The sequence below is a fragment of the Protobothrops mucrosquamatus genome, unplaced genomic scaffold (genome assembly GCF_001527695.2).
Source record: "Protobothrops mucrosquamatus isolate PMUCROS unplaced genomic scaffold, P.Mucros_1.0 scaffold194, whole genome shotgun sequence".
Taxonomy (NCBI): Eukaryota; Metazoa; Chordata; class Lepidosauria; order Squamata; family Viperidae; genus Protobothrops; species Protobothrops mucrosquamatus.
In genome coordinates, this window is record NW_015386550.1 from 602289 (window position 1) to 623226 (window position 20938).

General features: G+C 34.3%; 1 protein-coding gene across 1 annotated transcript in view; it reads left to right on the forward strand.

Annotated features, from left to right (window-relative positions):
• The first annotated feature begins 3165 nt into the window (after positions 1-3165).
• Positions 3166-20938, forward strand: part of LOC107285572 (myosin-7B) — a 46253-nt gene continuing 28480 nt past the window's right edge. Inside the window, 13 exon segments of the mRNA XM_015813775.1 lie at positions 3166-3262; positions 5024-5127; positions 9871-10014; positions 10652-10808; positions 12379-12406; positions 15121-15217; positions 15992-16015; positions 16251-16343; positions 17337-17400; positions 17773-17871; positions 18531-18634; positions 19277-19415; positions 20669-20787. Of these exon segments, the coding sequence (XP_015669261.1) occupies positions 3166-3262; positions 5024-5127; positions 9871-10014; positions 10652-10808; positions 12379-12406; positions 15121-15217; positions 15992-16015; positions 16251-16343; positions 17337-17400; positions 17773-17871; positions 18531-18634; positions 19277-19415; positions 20669-20787 (1269 nt within the window).

Below are 20938 nucleotides of genomic sequence, written 5' to 3' on the forward strand. Positions count from 1 at the left end.
TCCTGTTCAAGTTTCATCCCCACTGGAACATTAGTTATGGCTTTATTTGATTTTCAAAAGACATCTGCTACCATAATACCTTAACAATTCAACAAAGACCATATATTTTATTTTATTAAATGTGGAGTCAGCCAATCCCTATAATCCTGGATATACAATAGAAGCAAAAGGCTATTCACTGTTTCAAGTCTTGTCAACATTGTCCAGTGTCAAACAGGTAGCCATGATGAGTATTAAGCCACTGTGCTTATCTGAGTGTTGTTGACTGGCACTGATTCATTTTGTCATTTAAAATATAGCAACAGTAGTGTCAAATCCACTTACTGGGAAATATTTTTCTTTTGTTCAACTCCCTAAAAGGGAGAACATTGTTGCACAAAGTGCAATCTCAAGATTGTTTTCAGGTCACCTATCAGAAATCAAATCTTACTGGGATCTATGCTAGACAAAGGTCTATTCTAAATAATAATACATCACCATATTCACCCAACTGGGAATGTTTCTAGTATGTTTTTCCCCCTCTCATTCAATTGTGTCTGATGCTTGGAAAAAGCCTGGACAAGTCCCTACAGTTTTCTTGGCAAGGTTTTTCAGAAGTCATTTGCCATTGCCTCCTTCCTAGAGCCAAGACAAAATGATTAACCTAAGGTCACCCAGCTGGCTTCATACCCAAGGTGGGACTAGAACTCACAGTTTCCTGGTTTCTAGCCTGATGCCTTCACAACTATACCAAAGTGGTTCTCTAGAAGATGTTTAAGCTTAGAATCTCAAAGAGTTTTCAAGGGAAAAGAGTTTCAATATTTCCATGTGTATTAGTTTATACATACTCACCAATGCTATCTAGATATATTAAGGAATTATCCAGAGTGTGTATCCTCCATTTATAAATTTGTTAATTTACTTACAAATTAGAACGCTGAATTAATGCCATTGGTTGAATGCCAAAAAGCACTTCATTTTCCCATCTGCATATCCATTTTCTTTTGACACAGAACTTTCTTGGCAGCAGCTAGTGAGTTTTTAGCAACTCCCAAACCATCCTTCAGCAAAACACAATTCCTGTTAAAACTGTAACATGGCATTGTCATTATTTTATCCTGTGCTCTAGATCTGCTTATTCCTTTGCCTTTCTTTTGTCATTTTGTCATAATTTATGCTTTGCTGAAGTAGAAAAGAGGCAAATATTTTCCACTGTAATGAACACTGCTTCGTAAATCAGCAACTTTATCCTTATTTAGTTTATTATAAATTCATGAGGCTTCGAGAAACACCTACATTTTTCAAAGTTGGGCTTATAGTTTGTAACTGAAGGGATGCAAAAATAAAACAGCCTGAGGTGCTAATTCACCAATATATAGACTGGGAAAGAAGCATCTGGCTTGCGCCTGCGCCTGCACCTACGCTTGCACCTCTCTCTCTCTCTCTCTCTCTCTCTCTCTCTCTCTCTCTCTCTCTCTCTCTCTCTCTCTCCTTGTTTTATGCTTCCTTTCTTTGTTGATTTTTTTTAATCTCTGGGTGTGTGTTTCTAAGGGGAGGTAAAATGGAATGGCAGTTCTGTAAGTGCTGGATCCAGTTCCCCCCAGATTTTCCTTTCACTCCAAATCAGATTTCTTACATATTTTAATCACAATCTCTGAAATAATACCAAGCAAATCAGAAGCACAGCTACAGTACGGTTGGGTTTGTATCTGGACCCTAGGATTACCAGAGCCATTGGCTGAAGAAAAATATCACTGTGGGATCCTTTTCAAAAACTACCTTCTTGGTACGCATATAGGCCTGCCAGAGGTTGAAAGAATGGCAAAGGTGGATGACCAGAAGCTTCTCATCTAACCCTTTTTCTAGAATGGCTATAACTCAGAGTCTTGTGCTGCCTCAAGAGCTTCTGTCTCCCTGCCTTTGTGATTGTCTGACAATATGGGGTAAAAATAACCAGCCTGCATCGGCAGAGAGATAAAAGTTTGCCTTTTGTGTCTCTATGGGCAGTAGGATAGCAGCACCAATTGAGCTGTGTGGATATGACACATGGGAATTTCTGACATATCTCTCCCTATCCTGACCTTGACAGGCACAATAAAAGGGGGCCTCACAGCATACACACAGAGTCACTCAGCCCCATAGCCCAGGTTGGTAATAAAAAGCATGTCTGTGTTGCACGTCTGTCCTGAAACCCTGCTTTCCTTAGTGCATTCTTTTTACAAAAAGGGAAGTAGAGGAACATGAACTATTATCGGGAAGACAAACTTGGGAGGAATAATATGGTTAAAGGGGCTATGAAAAGAATGTACACTTATGGTGTGGAAAGTCATGGGTAGCAGCATGTGTAACTGAAATTGTGATTGTTTCAGTATGAATGTGTGGATATGTAGATATCTGTTGCTATAGCAAGGCTTAGTAACAACAACAGTAGTTGGGGCTTATAAAATGAGTGGTATTAATAATCTTGTTGCAGTTACCATCAATTTATCTTAATGTTTCTGGAGTGGTGGTGGTGATATAACAGATGCATAGGCTTTCATAATACCTTGTATAGTTACTTGCCACTGTGGTAAGCTATCACACAGGATGCTAACACAGTCAAATTCCTTTGAGGTGTAAGCTGGCAGAGACATGAAATGAAGATAACTTACAGCCTATTGGTGGGGTGCTCATTAAATATAAATTAACCATCTAGTAATTTTTCCTGAGATGCTGATTGTCTTTCAAATAAACCTAAAGTAGTTGGATCTTGTCTGATTTTTGATATTATACATTAGGCACACATTCTTGACTATTTAGTATAATCTAGTTATGCTTTCTGATTTTATATAGTTAAAAAGCACATGGAGTAATGATAAGAATTAAAAAAAGAAAAAATATCTGTATTATATAATTAAAATTAGCACATATATGTAGCTAGATTTATGATTTGGAATACAACATGATGCAGTGTATAAATATTAGAACACAATTTTAATTTATAGAACACATACATTTGCATGTATGCTTTGATATCATCTAGTAATTAAAAGATTGGTGATCCATTACAGGACATACTAATGTGGTTTGACTGTATTATTGACTGAACTGTACATTGCTTTTGTTTTTTGTTTTGTCTTTTTATACTTTAGGGTATTTGGCTGGTCTGTTTGCTGCTGACTAGGCTTTATCCTTCCAATAATCAACATGAGTAGGTTAAACAAGGAAGAATTTGGGGAGGCTGCTGACTACCTCCGGAAAAGTTATGAGGAGATGATGAAGTATCAGACTATGGCATTTGATGGTAAGTAAGACCACCTTTGTTTGCATGGAAAGGGCTTCAACCCCATGATCCATTTCTATTATTGCTTCCTGTGTAGAGGAATTCTGCACCTTTTTTATCCATTTAAAATGTTGAAGCTTATTATGGCCACAGAGACAAAGACAGCTAGATTAACGGTTAAACAATTCTGCTTCTTCTTTAGTCATTTTGGTTGTAATAGAGAGTGCAGTAAAATTATTGTAGCTCCATCTTTATGTTGTATTGATGATCTGTCTGTTGCCATGTTATAATTATGTGAATTGTGAAGTGTCTGGTTTAACATTTACTTGTTTAAATTATATTTTGGAAAACATTCATTTAATATGGTTTATAAACAGGTTTATAATTGCCACTGATGAGTTCAAATTTATAATCAACTGTTCAAAAATATGTACCTGTGATTTGCATTTATCACAGCAATTACAGAACAACAGAAATGTATATATTAAGCAAGTGCACAATGTATGAAATGGAATTTCTTGCTTCCTAAACTATTGAAAATATTCCATGAAAATGGGAATCATATAATCAAAGGGTTGGAGCCTTCAAGTTCAATTTGTATGCATGGTACAGGAATCCAAATAAAGCATCCCGGACAGATGGCTGTTTAGCCTTAATATATATTACTAAGGAAGTTGTTAGCCATCCAACATATAACAATTTATAGCAGGGATGGATACTAGATTCTTTACATACACCTTTCTACCCTATTATTATCATATGAATGATGAAATGGCAGTTACCTCATTGCCATTGCCACTGCAATGATCTGGTGATCTGGTTTATATTACAATAAATAACAAGAGTTATACATAATAAAAGGAGGAAAATCATTCTACTGTTCATCCCAAAATACATTTTCTATTTGACTAAGTTCTTAAAAGAAAAAATATAATATACATTTTTTTTAAAAAAAGAAATGGTTAAATATTCCTGAATGAATTCTAGGAAAGCCTGCTATCTTTTGGCATCTCTTGAAGCTGTGATTAGAAATTGCCCGAATGGGCTGCTTTAGAAATTCTATATTGCAAAATTCCCTACAATCATATATACAGCCTATTTAAGTTCCATTGAAGAAAATAGGACTGATGCAACCTAAGTATGTTCAGCATTGCAATCAGTGCCTGTCCATTTTTTAGTTTCCTTATCCAAGCAAATGCATGTTTGCTTTTTGTCAAATATGGAAAATGACCTTTCAGATGTTGCTGATGGATGAGAAATGCAGAAAGATCATGCTTTTAGTTGTCTTAAAAGACATTTTCCTCTTGACTAGATTCCAGCATTGTTCACCACTGACTTCATTTTACCCAATCTTCATTATTTAGCCAAATCTTCATTTTTTGCAACTTTTTTAAAAAAAACTAATATAATATATATTTGAGTAGACAGTGATTAATCAAAAATGTTGTAATTCAAAATTTTGCAACAAATTTTAATTTCCAAAGTTTTTAAATCTATTTTTTAAAATTCTAGACCTAGAATTATAATATTAATAACAGAAAAATCAATTCCACAATTAATAGAAATAAATTAAACATAAATAGATATTCAACTCACAGCATTTCCCCCTTCAGTAACAGAAGAATTAAAGGAACAAGAATAATGTTATGCAAAAGATTTCTAAATCTTGTCGTGTAAGTAAAATAATTATGTATGGCATCTGCATTATCTGCATCTAATATCTATTTATACACCTTTGTTAAATTGTTTTTGTTCTTCTCGTCTCTTTTGCGGTTCATAAAGGAAAGAAAAGGGCTTGGATTCCAGATGAGAAGGAGGCTTATATTGAAATTGAAATTAAAGAATCCTCTGGTGGCAAAGTCACAGTGGAAACCAAAGATAGAAAGGTAAAAAAAAAATCAACATACAAATATTAGCCAAATAGGAAACTGAAAAGAAAAGTTACATTTCTTAAGATTGTGCAGAAGAGAGGAAAAAAGGAGAATGCATCTAAGCATGCCATGCAGTCTAAAATTATGATTTTGCTGATTATGAATTTGTATAAAAAGGATGCAGTGGGAAAAGTATCCTTTGCTATTTGATGTCATTACATCAGGAATGTAAAGTTACAATTGAATAGATCAAAGTGCATTTGAGAATGTTTCTCCTGTATAGCACTATTCTTCCAAATATTAAAAATAAGGTTAAGCTTTTCCTGTTCAGTCGTATCCGACTCTAAGGCATGGTGTTCATCTCTGTTTCTTGGCTGAGGGAGCCAACGTTGTCTGGAGACATTTTCCACGGTCATGTGGCCAGCATGGCTATATGCCAAAGGCACATGGAACACTGTTACGTTCTCACTGAAGTGGTACCTTTTAATCTTCTCACATTTGCATGCTGTCGAACTGCTAGGTGGGCAGAAGCTGGGGCAAGGAACAGGAGCTCATCCTGTTCCATAGCACTCGGGTCTTGAGCCTGAGCTGTCAGCTTTCAGCTTTCAGCTGGCAAGCTCAGTGTCTTTAACCACTGAGCCATTGCACCACATCTATACATGTATAAGTTTAAAAAGAATTCCTATATGAAAAGGTGTTAAAAGGATGAAATTGAAACTCCCTCATTTTAACAATAATAGCAAAATTATAGAGGCCTGCTATGTTGTATTTTTCACCCATCTGCTACAATGAATTTGATTTATCTATCTAATGTCAAGAAAGGCTAGAAAAACAATATGCTATGCTTTCAGTTCTGTTAGGTTTGTCAAATTATACTGTTATTACTCAATCAATCATCTCCATTGCGATGTTCCCCCACTGGGGCCCCAAGCAGACTGGCAAAGCCATATCAAAAAGATAGGAGGGTTGGGGCAAACCTCACATCAGGCGGCAAGATATTCCAGATAAACGATATATTAGAAAAAGCAATTATATTTTCTAAATTTACTTTTTAACATCAAAATGCCTGTATAAAATTATGTTATATTTTGTTCTGTATAATTACTGCTATTACTTAGAATAAGAATATTATTAATTGAACATTTTCCATTTTTTTCTTTTTAAAGCAATGTTATGCAAGTTTCATTATTTCTATATTTATTTAATAATTAAAAGAGCATCCCAAATGGATAAGCAAGCAAGATAATGATAATGTTTGACTATTTCTCCTCTGTTATAGCAGAGCTATATTAAAATATAGGGCCTAAGCTTTGCCTTACAATTACCTTCTGAACTTCTGCTCTTACTTTGGTGTTTTAGTTGTTTGAAATTAAATCTCACTCAAGAAGAAAGATTGAGAGTCATAATTAAACAACTGTTAACTCCAGGCTTGTAGCATGTTTAAGGAAGAAACAATTATAAGTGGTATGAAATTTAATTGATGGAGTAAATTAATGTGTTAAACAGATATAAGAAAAAAAAGAGTTCTGAAGTAAAATGTGTCTTTCAGATGAGAGGTGATGTAGACCACATACAGATGTTCTTCACGTATGAGACTAAATGGGGGAAATGCTTTTTTAGAATGTTTGATATTTTAATTTCAATAATTACCTGCCTTATATATTTTATATGAACACAAAATGATACTCTGAAATAACTACCTGCCTTAAGTATTTTCTATTCTGAAATGTGAGGCACGTGCAGCAGTGCCTTCTTTGTTGATCTTAACGATTGTCCAAGATTCCAGGTCTATAAGAGGGAAGGTCATTGAGCAGAGATCTTGGGGGTTTAGATGTCAAAAGTAAAAGCTGGATCCTCTTAATTTTAAGATAAACTTACAAAGCTGTTTGGTGGTGGAAGCTTTCTAGGATTTCAGAGGGTGTTTTCATAGCCCTTTCTGGAGATGCCAGGGATTTAACTGGAGACCTATATGCAAAGCTGATAAGCTCCCAAGCAACAATGAAATGTTTTTTTAATGTGTTAGTTTCTAGTATCTTAATAAATCATCCGGATCAAAGAACAGTAGATTATCCATTTATTTAAAAGCAAGTAAATAAATATAAGATATATAAACCTCTCCCCCTAGCTATGTGCATCTGAGTTCCTATATTTTTAACTACTAGACATTGCTGCCTTGTTAAGCTACTACTGACAAGACTGTTTTCTTTTCATAAGAGCAGCAACATTTCTTAAATACAATTCATTCTAATCAGGCACAGATGTGTAATACGATAGTTATTCTAGTTCTTGGACTTTTAGATTTATATACTTCAGCTGTTTATCTAAATATCACCAAACCTTCCTGTTTGAAACTCTGCAGAATATTATTTTGTTTAGGTTATATTTATCCACACAAACCCACAATGGTGGCAGCCACATTATACCATGAGAGCAACTGCAGTGTAATTCAGGAGCCATGGCAAGATTTGACTACTCAGTTCTTAAAACTCTGATCCTGAAAGTCAAGGGGAGTTACTCCCATGTAAACTGATATAGGATTGGGTTACTAGTGGGTGCCTCATCAATTACTGCAACCAACACTCTGCCTTCAAATATTTCTAGTGTAAGCATTGAGGGATGTAAAATTAATATAAAACAATTCTTTGAATGGAACTAATTTCATAAGAAGGTAAGCTTCCTGTAACAAGAGGGCTGAAATATTGACTTGGAAAAGATTCAGTGGCTAAAGCTGTTTTCTTTCATGAAATACAGCTTTCAGTAGTTATTCATATTGGATTAGTAATAATAATAATAATAATAATAATAATAATAATAATAATAATAATAATAATAATAATAATAATAATAAAGTTGGAAGGTACCTTGGAGGTTATCTAGTCTAACCCCCTGCTCAGGCAGGAAACTCTATACCATTTCGGACAAATGGCTGTCCAGTCTCTTCTTAAAAACTTCCAGTGTTGGACCATTCACGCTTCTGGAGGCAGGTTGTTCCACTGGTTAATTGTTCTAACTGTCAGGAAGTTTCTCCTTAGTTCTAGGTTGCTTCTCTCCTTGATTAGTTTCCATCCATTGCTTCTTGTCCTGCCTTTAGGTGCTTTGGAAAATAGCTTGACTCCCTCTTCTTTGTGGCAACCCCTGAGATATTGGAACACTGCTATCATGTCTCCCCTCGTCATTCACTTCATTAAACTAGACATACCCAATTCCAGCAACCGTTCCTTGTAAGTTTTAGCCTCCAGTCCCCTAATCATCCAGCTAAGATGCTGGAAATAAAATGGAGGCTGCTTAGGAAAGAAGGTTTCTGTTTATTGATGAGCAGAACCAACAACAGCATGTAGTTCTGGGACAGCTGATAAAATGGAGTTGAGAGAGGGTGGGTTTTTATACCTTCTGATTGAGATGCTCCAGGGGGTTGTGCAATGTAGTGAGCCTTGTGTCAATGATGATGGGTTAATTCTATTGGGTCCTAAAGGTCATGTCCTGTCCTTAGAATTTGGGTGGGGGAACGTAAATTCTTAATCCCATCAGCTGTGAGGGCTGAAGATGTACTGTTTATGAATATATTGGCCCAGTCTTTCTGAATATCCATTCAAAATCTCCTAAGGACTGGATTTTTTGCTTGAGGCTTTTTTCCTATAGCAGGAAGACTGGGGCTCCTTTCTACCTTTGTTAAGATTTTTCTCCATTTCTCCTTTAGGAGAAATATTCTACCCTGCCTCTTTTTTAATATTAAGAATAAATAATATTTTAATCTGGGGATGGGGGCATTCCTCCAATAGTCTATCTGCATTTCTTTCTAGAATCAAGAAATTCTTACAGTGCATGTATTTCTAAATACATAGCCTACTTCACATTATTTTGTGTAATTATGAGTTAACGTAATAAAGTCTTCAACTGTATATGCATCCTGGAAAACATTTTTGTTAGTTTATGTACGTTTCACTTAAATCTCAATTTATCTGGATATCTGGGAATCTTGGACAGTACTCAGCAGCAGCAGATATGAATCTGGTATCCACAGCTGGAGCTAAGGAAACTTAGAATGATCCAAGCACTATCACAACACAAGCCCTCCTCTTTTTCTAGATGGATTGTCACAAGGGCCAGAATTAAACCACTACACTATGGTGTAGAGTCTGCTTTAATCTGCTCCATGAACAAACGTCAGCTGGATTTCTGATATCCATAAGTTCCACCACTTTGTTTGTTGATTGTAATACCATATCATATCAATATGATATTTTGATATTTTCCTTGAACACTGAGATTCCATAATATTTACAATGAGAAATGTTTGGCCAATAAAGAATTCTATTCTATTCTGTTCTGTTCTGTTCTTTCTTTATCTAATTTGCTGTTATATTTTCTAACTAGCTTGATTTCTGCTCTTGTTTAATAACAAATATGTTCTGGTAGTTATTAAAATTTAGGTTGTTAGTACTATGTAAGAAACATTTGTGAATTGCTCTTCAGTTAAAAGTTTCCAAGGTAGTCTATGGTACCTAATAAAAACCACAATAGGAATAGTAAAGACAATGCTGAAATTTATCATAATAAGAGATAAATAAATCAAAATGTTATCATAATGAATAGGTTTGTGGATTAGAGCCTACGTCATCAATTAGTAGCCTAATTGTCATGTAATTATGTGATTTAACAGTTGCATGCTAAATACTTAAGGATTTTCTTTGAGCTTATGGATCAGTATCTAAACAAGATAGGTTCTTATATTTTCATCAAACTGTTTGATTCCTCTAGACTATTGTGGTTAAAGAAGATGATGTTCAATCTATGAATCCTCCAAAATTTGACATGATTGAAGATATGGCTATGTTAACTCATCTCAATGAGGCTTCAGTCCTGCATAACCTGAAACGGCGTTACACCAAATGGATGATCTATGTAAGTTAGAAGGATAAACACTGTTGATTATACTGTATTGCATCCTGTGTGTGAAACAAGCTTTAGATTATTCATTCTTTTTCTCTACCAAATAGTAAGAATGTGTGTTATAAACTCCCAACTGCTAACTTTCATTTCATTAGAATTATTTATTTTTTAAATATTAAATATTTAAATCCTAGATGAATTTGAAATATGGTACTAGAATTGAAGCATTTTACATTACTTGTTCTTTAAATTGCATCCTTATCAATAGGGACAGAAAATAATTTAATGTTGGTTCTGAGTTTTATGATGAGTTTTATGACATGATCTTGAGCAACTTTCTATCTTTGGATATTTTCCCAGAAAGGACTAACCTTTTCCTTGTTGCTATCACTGCTACCCCTTCATTTTTGCACCCTCTTTAAGCAAAGGAGGTAATAGAAATAATATGTAGTATTTTCTCACTTGTTATTGTTTATTTGAAGAAACATATGAACTGAACTAGGAGATGGAACAGATAGAATAAAAATCTCTTGAGAGTTGGAAATGTGCCCTCTACTGGAGTGTGAGCCTTGTAGTTGATTAATGAACTGTACTATTGGTGTCAGCCTGGTTTACTTTTCTCATAGCTATGCTGTTTCTTTTTTCTCAGACCTATTCAGGCTTGTTCTGTGTCACCATAAATCCATATAAATGGCTTCCAGTCTATACAGCTCCTGTTGTAGCAGCTTATAAGGGCAAGCGGAGGTCTGAGGTCCCGCCCCACATCTACTCCATTGCAGACAATGCCTACAATGACATGCTGCGCAGTAAGTGTCTAATCTAATTTTTACAAAGTATTGTGGGAAAGGAACTGAACACCTATTCTTCACACTTCCCAGTTGGAGTCAATATGAAGGGAATTGCAATACCAACAATATATAGAGAGGTGTGAATTTTACACAATTGTTTTTCAACTTTTAATGCTTTTTAATATTGCTGGAGTTGTTCATCTCTTCATATGCACCTAGCAGATCTACTTATCTTAAAATAAATATTCAGAAAGAAGAGATAATTGTTTTTAGAGATAGCACAGACTTGCATAATAATTTATCTAAAGCAAAAACATGCAGCAGAATTCAGCAATTACTTTTGTGATTTAAGAAAATCTGCATTATTTGCCAATGTGAAACTAGCTGTTGAATTTTTGGGCTCCCTGTATCAGAACCTATACTACTGACAAGTTTAGTACAGGTAGTCCTCGATTTACAGCAGTTCATTTAGTGACCATTCAAACTTACAATGGCATTGAAAAAAATGACTAATGGCCATTTTTCACACTTAGGACCATAGCAGCATCCCCATGGTAATATGATTAATATTCAGATGCTTGGCAACTGACTCACATTTATGATGGTTGCAATGTCCTGGGGTCATGTGATCACCTTTTGCAACCTTCTGACAAGAAAATTCAATGGGGAAACCAGATTCACTTAACAACCATGTTACTAACTTAAGAATTGCAGTGATTCACTTAAGTGTGGCAACAAAGATCGTAAAATGTGGTAAAATTCACTTTACAGCAGAAATTTTGGGCTCTGTTGTGGTCATAAGTCGAGGACTATCTGTACAGGAGTGGAATAAGTTATGTATCATTCTAGCTTCAATTCTCTACCCAAATGTTCTGAAGAGACTATATACCATTTCAGAATCTATTGAAGGATTGGTGGATAGTGACATACAGCTGTAATAGAAACATTAAACCAGAATGCTTCTCTTCGATATGCTGTAGACATATTTATGTTTTGAGTATCCATTGTTAATTAAAACTTAACATAAATACTCCCATATAGATTCAGCTTTATGAATATAATATGCTGCCAGTATATCAAAAAGAATCCTTTGAAACAAGCTCAACGCATGAGCAAATCTATTTATTTTACTTAAAAAGTATACATTTTTCTGTTTCCTTCTTCCAAGAAGTTTCTAACTTGTCTATCTAGCCTACAGCCCTTGGATTTCCCAGAGATCTCTCACCCTAGACTTAGCTGGTTCCAACCTTGCTTTTCTTTTTTTAATCACTTATGTTAGGTATAGCACCTGATACAAATGTTCAGTACATATCTCTCCCTCTCCCTCTCCCCCCCCTCTCTGTTGAAATCTTCATCTTAATTTCTATGGTGAACACAAAAAAATCTCCATAAGGACAGTTTTTTATGAGTCCATCTGAATAGCTATTGAAATATGACCATACAAATGAGTTTATTATGAATCTAACCTCAGATTCATAGCTGGAATCAGTAAGTTAAAAAAAGGACATCAGTTTGACTACGAATGGGCTGGTGTTAATGATACAAACTCTAAAAATAATGACTTATACCTTATTTTTTTTTCTTACAGATCGAGAGAATCAGTCTATGCTTATCACGTAAGTGCTGTCTCTTATCTGTGCAATCGATATCTCATTTGTATGTGCTTTTGAGTTAAGTTCTTTTTGTCCTGTGGTTTCTATATGAAATCAATTCTAGGTAGATCAAGTTTACCATATCATCCTGTTGAGAAAGGAAAGCTGAATTGTTTGGGCAGGCTGCACAATCTTTGAGGAACATAATTATCTCTTCATGCAACTCCCTATCCTCTTTCAGTTTGTTATCTCAGATTTTCTGGCTATTACATGTCAGTGAACAGCTGCTACTATTGTCTCAGGGGGATACAGCCAACCGAAAGTGGGACAGCAAATAACTCAGTCTATATAGTTGATCATACTTCCTGTGTGCATCATTTGTTTTGAGGGCACAATGTCATTTAGGTATTCTGGAGAAGCACTTTCTTTGAAAAAACCCAATTAAGCCAATACAATTCCATTTATGTTATTCCATTTTTCATACTCCATTTGGACATACTGCCGGAAGCATTGTGGTAGTCTATGATTAGTTCAATTGGAAGGTAGATTGTTGGGGAATCTGAACCAGATCAAGTCCACACCACTTTTGTTTCATTTAACAATGAATGGTCATATCTTACCAGTTGCTTTCATCAGTGTGATAAAATCCCTTGCACTAATGGACAACTAGATATGCCTTGGATGTTTGCAAATTTGTCTTCCATACGTGAACAAAAGCTTAAAAATCAAAACTCTAAGGTTAGATACCAAATCAATCTTACCGGGGAAACAACTAAAGAGATAAGTATCAGTGGGCATTTATGAAAGGGATTAATGAAAAAGCATTGTATAATAGGATACAAGTAGACTATGAATGGAAATGATTTGTAGGTAGAAGAATACAGTTTTAAGAGATCTGAGTATGGATACAAGAAGTCTACGAAACTGGTAGCATAAAAGGGAAAGAATAAGAAATCAAAGCTGGAGAATGAACAGTGGGCAGGAATCCCCAGGAAAAGGGGATCCTGGGAGAAATTAGGCTAAGCCCCATTTGTAAAAAGAAAGAAAGAGAAGAAGTATTAACTGAAGCAGCCATGATGATGCTATAAAAAGCTTAATCTGCTCCCCCCTCCCCAAGCTTTTAGCCTTGGCCATGGCCTAATTAGGTAAAGCAGGGGCTGAAAGCATCAGATGTTTGGCTCTAGGCCTGTAGAGACCTCACTCCTACCCCCACCTCAGTATAGCTCTTTGTATGCTGGGATTACAATGGAAGGGCAGCTAACTTTAGGCATGAAATCAATGCCAGTCCAGTGCCAATGAACTTTATTGATAGCACAGAAGACGATCCCAGACCAAGTGAAAAAAGATTCAATATCCTGCTGAGCTTGAGTCAGAGTTCCTCTCTTTTGAGAATTTAGTTTTACTTTTTATAGTTATCTCTTGAAATATAAAGAAACTCCATGATTTTACTTTTCATTCCTGAAAGCAATTAAAATAATTTTCTATGTATGAAAAGTGTGAAGCTATTTTGTGTAGAACAGCAAAGGAAATGGAATCTATGAACTTCTGTACTTCCTACCAGAAAAAAACTGTTTCTATTTAACACAAATTGATGATTAAACACCTTGTATCCTAACTTTTACTTTCTGGAGGAATGCTAAAATCTACAGGCTGAGTCAATCTTGCCCATTTAATCAACAGTTCCTAGGAAGAGATGGAGATGGGATGTTTCCTCTTGCTAGTAAATTGCTTCCAGTGCAGAGTTCGTCTAGAACTATGTACTGCAGAAGCTCTGAAACAGTTTTTCCAGAATCTCTTAGTGCAGAATGTTAAGAGCATTTAATCTTCAAGGCTGTAGTCTGTTCAGATGTTCCAGATGCATCTAGACTGTGTGTATATATATGTAAAAGCTTATAGATGCATTTAACTCAATCTTTCCCAACTTGAAATGGCATCTCTCAGAATTTCCAATCAACTCAAGATCAAAATCTTTGTTGTACAACAGATATTTTGATGTAGTCAGTAGTAGTTTCTTTTGTTTATAATGTTATATTGAATTTGTATGAAAAAGTAAAATAATATTATGCTTATCATATTGATACCCTAAATTGAAATTTATACTGATAGAAAAAATAATCCAATCAGTTGATGACCATGCTGCTTAGAAATTTGGGGAGAGGAAATTTTAACATTCATTCCATACAAAGCTCAGATGCAACCGTTGGATTTAAAACCATATTTTTCGATATAACAGTTTTTTATGTCTGAGAATTATCCATTCTTTTAGCCATGTTAAAAGTATAAGACCCAGTCTGGTAATCCAAATCCTCCATTTTCTTTGGATTCTTGTAGTGTATTTTGTAGCATAAAACCATATTTTTCAAAGCAGCACAGGCCTTTGTCCATCCATATTGCAGACAAGGCAAAGGTCAAGGCAACAGATGCATTATACTGTCCAATCCCATTATTTTCAGGAGCATTATAAAGATAGATGTGCTCTGTGGGACATTTTTCTTGTTCATCCAGACACTTTTTGAAATATCTCATAAACATATCCTGTGTCCTGGGTACCACGAAATCTATTCATTAATAGTATTAAAGACTTAGGGGGAATGGCTAATATGCTAGCATGTCTTTCTCCATTCTGAAGTCTATAATATATTTCTGGGTGGTGGGAATTGACTGACTGATTGTGTGAGTATGGGAAATTTTTGATAATTGCTTCATGCTCTTCATCTGTATATTTCTATTACTCTAAGCGGAGAATCTGGTGCTGGTAAGACTGTAAACACCAAGCGAGTCATTCAATACTTTGCCATTGTCGCAGCCCTGGGTGACTCTCCGGGCAAGAAAGGAGTAAGGCCTTCATTTGCAAAAAATATTTTTCCATTTTCTTTTGTTGATTTTTCTTTTGTTTCATTTTGGACTTTTTATGTTTGGCAGTGTGTTGGACATGGCCTTTTTTTCGTTTTGAAACAAGCAAGGCTTGAAAAAATTGCTTTTGGGGAAAATTTCATGAAAAGGATGTTGAGGCAATGGTTGCTTCAAGAATTTTTTTAAAATGATCGATATGTTTCCCTGCCCTTCATTACTTTTATTTTTTTTTTAAAAAAAAAGGTGAGGAGGGAAGTTCCCCAAAGCAGTCTTACAACTCTTTCTTTTAAGCCTTGCTTTTTGTGATTTCCTTCACCCAATTATCTCTCTTGTTCCTTGTTATTCTTTTTCATCTTGTATCTTTCCTTCTTCTGTTTCTTCTTCATCTTGCATTTCTTTTTCTTTTTCTTTTTTCTTTTTTTTCTTTTTGAAATATCTTTGCAACTTATTTTCTTATCAGCAATTTTTTTTTTACTTCGATTAAATTAACAAATTGGTGAAACAAATTCACCAATAGTGTTTCCTTTCTTTCGGTTTGGTTTTTAACTTTCTTGCTTCTTGGTGCTGTTCTTTATATTTATCTAATATATTTAACATTTTTGATGTATTAAATATGTTAGTTTTTATGAAATTTTAATCATTTTTGAATATTCTCATCAACAAAATTGGATTGTTTTCATCTTTGATTGGCATTTTCTGTGACGCTAATTTTTATTTTTGAAATTCTAAATCTGTCTTTTAAAATCTTTTTTATAGCAAGCACCTGCTACTAAAACTGGGGTAAGTTTTTAAATAATGGAACCATTGTAAACTTAAGAAAATAAAAAAAAAGTATCAAAAACTTGTGTGAGGAGCAGGCAATGTTATTATCAGATTTAGGATTGCTTTTAGAAACACGTGAAGGCTCTTTTTGGCCAGGTAGTTATATATGGGAGCCAGTGTGCGTAAATTTGTTTTCTACTGGCAAAATTTTGATCTATGAGTGTGAAAAAATATTATCCATGTTGTTTCATAGGGTACCCTCGAAGATCAAATCATTGAGGCTAACCCTGCTATGGAAGCTTTTGGCAATGCCAAAACCCTGAGAAATGACAACTCTTCACGGTTTGTAAGTATACTTTAAATCAAAGCAGCAATATATAACATTTTATGGTTATTATGTGTATGCTTTGTTAGTTATATGGTACTATTAAGATGTGTAACAAAATATTTCCATACCTGTTTTTTATTATTAAGCATAGACTGATTATATATCTTTTAAGCTGAAAGTCAGGAATAATAATAGCAGCAAACAACAACAATGTCTAGGCTGCAAAAGATGGGAACATGGAGATTTAGAAAATGCGAACTTTTTGTAGTATAGACATAGAAGCCTTACTGTGATAATTTTTTTAAAAAAGAAAGTAGTTTCTTCAGGAACAAGATTAAGGTATTAATATATATTTAATATAATTGTACATCTCAGGACACAGAAAGCTATGAGAAAGAGAAGTTCAATCACCATCTATAGATGTTCTACAGACAGAAGTTCTATCATAGTTTCAGCACACGTCACTTCCACAAACAACTAAATGACTACAAGGGAATCCTCTACTGAGAACTCTTCCTGAAATGCAAATAGCTGTTTTAGGAATGCCTTTTATTCCTGATAATTGACAAAGTCAGCTTCTGACCTCTTAAAAAACTAACATTGCTTAAAATTTCCTATGAATGCAACATACATCCCCCCCCCAATGTCTATTGATTATATATCAAATTCACTTTTTGGTATTCTCAAGTGATATAGGACCTAATTAGACGCATGAATCAACTCTGGCTAACAAGCAAAATAATTCTGAAATTAATATTTCAGAAATAAATAATAAAAAGCAAATAAGCATTTTGCTGAAAACTGTAAGATAACATGAGCTTTGTACGTTAGAATCCTTAACATCACTGATGAAGTGATGATGATGATCAGACATGTTCCATATAACTATTTATGATCATGAAGAGCTGTTGCCATTTAGAATATGCAATAGAATTGGGTGAATAACTACCGTACTAAAATTCTAATTAATATAATTAAGTGCCTTTAGTACATTCTTTCTATGTATTTTAGGGCAAGTTCATCCGTATCCATTTTGGACCATCAGGGAAATTGGCATCTGCTGACATTGACATATGTGAGTAGTGAATTTAGAAGAAAATTGGATAAATTTATGTAGGATGAAGTTATAAATAAGATTACTGAATAAATGGACAAGAGTTGATTTTTAATTATAATAGTATATCAATGTAAAAAATAATGATAAAAATGCCTCTGAATATCAGTTGTTGCACTTATATTCTATTTATGGGCTTTACAGAGTAATTTGCACTCTATTTCTACTGTGGAAACAAAGTGCTGGATTGAATATGTATTTTGCTTTCACAAAACTCTACTTTTGTTCTTCGAGAGTGATCTCCTATAAAATCCAAGATTGTCTTTCTTTTGAGTACAGTTTATAACAAAGTATAGTAGCCTTGAAATGGAATATTTTACATTTTGTTTTTAGACTTGTTGGAAAAATCAAGAGTGATTTTCCAGCAGCCAGGAGAGAGGAGTTACCACATTTACTACCAAATCCTTTCTGGAAAGAAGCCAGAACTACAAGGTAATCAGCATTAAAATGGTATGTAAAGGAATTTGTTAGCCAGCATGGAAGACACATAGAACAGAATAGCAGCAGAGCTATGTTCAGCAGTCTGATAGGCTGCTGTACATTAACAGTTGCCATCAATATCAATAGATCTGCATCAGCAACAAAACTATAACTTCACACTTTTCTTCTTGTGAGCTCATCTATATCCATCTTCTGGATCATTGTTAACTCAAAGACTTCTAATAAGCTACATAGCTAAACAGCAATTTTCAACCCAGAACTTTCCCAATGATAGTGCATGCTTATAACATTTCAGAAATTCACTGAAATTCTGCTTATAATAAATCTAAAGAAAGCTGGTCTAACAAATATTTAATCAATAAAATATATTCAGTTCTACAATAATTTTCAGAGCACTAGTCAGGTTTATCCGTTTAGCATAGACAGCACTGTCTAATATCACTTAAAGATTAGGCATTTATGATGACAGTAGACATTAAATAGACAAGTTTAAAAAGTTGCTGGTTTTATTTTTGCAGGGATACTAAATTTAAGTTTAACACACTGTATGTTCCTACTTCTTTTTTCCTTAGTTTTATAGGTAAGATTGAATGCATTCCTATAATATATTCCAAATCATAAATGTAAATCTCTAAATTATTCCATTCCAGATATGCTTTTGTTGTCTTCCAACCCTTATGATTATCACTTCTGTTCACAAGGAGTAACAACTGTGGACAACCTGGATGATGGAGAAGAGCTCATGGCTACAGATGTAAGTATTTTTTCAGCAATGAAGCAAAGCTGTGGAGGTCTCCTTATAAAGTGCTTCAGTGCTATTTACATTAGCCATGTAATGGAATAAATTTAAGACTAAAGACAGATCATCTAATCATATCTCTACCAAAAGAGATTTATACTACATATATTTATATTACAAAATGATCTGGAAAAAAATAAGGTCTGTAGCTTATATGCAGATGATGTAACTAATAATGTTCCTGCAGTTTCTCCAAAGATAGGGGGAGAGGAATATGAAGTGATGGAAGAGGTTTACAAATGCAAGTATCTTGAATGACAGACTGATTACACAATAAGAAATATATATTGAAATAGGATTATTCCAGAAAAGTCTTTGTTAAAACTGCTTGGCATCATTCATCAAATTCCAAAGGAATCCAAACAACATTATTGATAAAAAAAAAATCTAAAATAGGCAATATAATACATTTTAAATGGATGTTTTTTAAATTATAAATAATGTGCATTTAATTGTAGTAACCTTAAAGTGGGCTCAAGCACTTCACACATTTTGCTGGTGTCCTAGTAAATCCCTAGTGAATTCTTTCTTCATTTTTTGCTTTTTAACAGAACGACTTTTTAAAATATCACTATCTTATCTGGTTCCTTTTTATAGCATGCTATGGACATCCTGGGGTTCAGCAATGATGAGAAGTATGGCTGCTATAAAATAGTAGGTTCCATCATGCACTTTGGCAACATGAAATTCAAGCAGAAGCAACGGGAGGAACAGGCAGAGGCTGAAGGCACTGAAAGTAAGCATTTGTGCTGCTACTTACTAGTGGCTGATTCCAGAGCAGTCGCCATGTTAGTCTGCTGCATTACAAGCAACCATATACGTGATGTTTAAAGTGGAGGCTTATGGAGCCTTATAGCTAACCATTGATGTACGTTTATTTTATCTATTTCATTTAACACCTTTCAGCAGGATGGGGGCTAGAAAGGATAGAAAATAGCATTCTAGTAAATATGTACTTGGTACTAGGTATGTTCCCCACAACACATATTTTATCAAAAGACAGTCCCCATCTGTCCATATCCTCATTTTGTGAGAATGCCTACAAGATCATTCCATAATTCCAATAAGTTGAAGACATCTCTATCTCAATCATTTGGAGGTCAAAATAATTGCCATCCGAGGCAGAAGAAAAACAACTAAAATAATGTATGATAAAATGGGCTAAAAATTTGGTTATAATATACAAATAGACCAGTCGGAAAATATGTGATTGAAAGGACTAAAATTTACATTGTATCCCAGCCTTAGAGAGGATTTTTATAAAATGGTGTATTGTTGGTATTTGTTATTATAGATTTGTCTAAATGTATAAAGGCACTTTGAATCTTTGCTGGAAATGTGAACAACATGAAGGGATGTTTTAACATGCTTGGACATGTTACTTTTTGCATGAAATGGAAAAAATACATTAATGATTTGTGGTTTTGATAATTGGGGAAAAAACTGGATAATAAAAAAGAATTAGCTCTTTTTGTAATCGTAGACTAAGAGATAATTTTGTAATTGCACTTGCATTTGTTACAAAGAAAATCAGAAACTTCTTTCTATTTCTTTTTATTCTTTTTTCTGCATTTTTGTTTTCCTCTTTCTTCTTCCTCCCCTTCTTTATTGCCTTTATTCTTTATTAGTTTGTGTTACTTTTCATGTTTTTGTAAGACTTTTAATAATAATGTATAAATATATATAAAATGATTATTATCTGAAAAATAAGTGGCAGCCACTTCTGTAGTTTTCTAAAGTGCCATTCCTTCTCCTTCCCTCCACATCACTCTGATGTTTCATAGAACAGCACATTGTTAGCAAAATAAACAGATGAGCACCAAGGTATGGGAGATTCAGTGGAAAGCACTTTACTACTAAAGTGCCAATTATCACTTATTTTTAAATAGCTGGATGATAATTCTCATTTGAAAAGTTTAAATTTTGGGAACTTCTGTTTCTTTTTAATTTTGCTATGTTAAAATTTTGTTATTTGCTCTTGTGCTGCAGGTGCTGATAAAGCCTCTTACCTTATGGGGATCAGCTCAGCTGACCTCATCAAGGGGTTGCTTCATCCAAGAGTAAAAGTTGGAAATGAAATTGTCACCAAAGGTCAGACTGTAGATCAGGTAAACATTTGGGAATTGTACAACTTGGCAATGTGACTCCCATATACTTATATGATCTTGTAGTTGTGGGTCTTAAACAAAACTTTTCTGCAATTGTAAGAATGAAGTAAATGAGTATCTTTCTAGCTATCTTAAACCATATGTTTTTAAG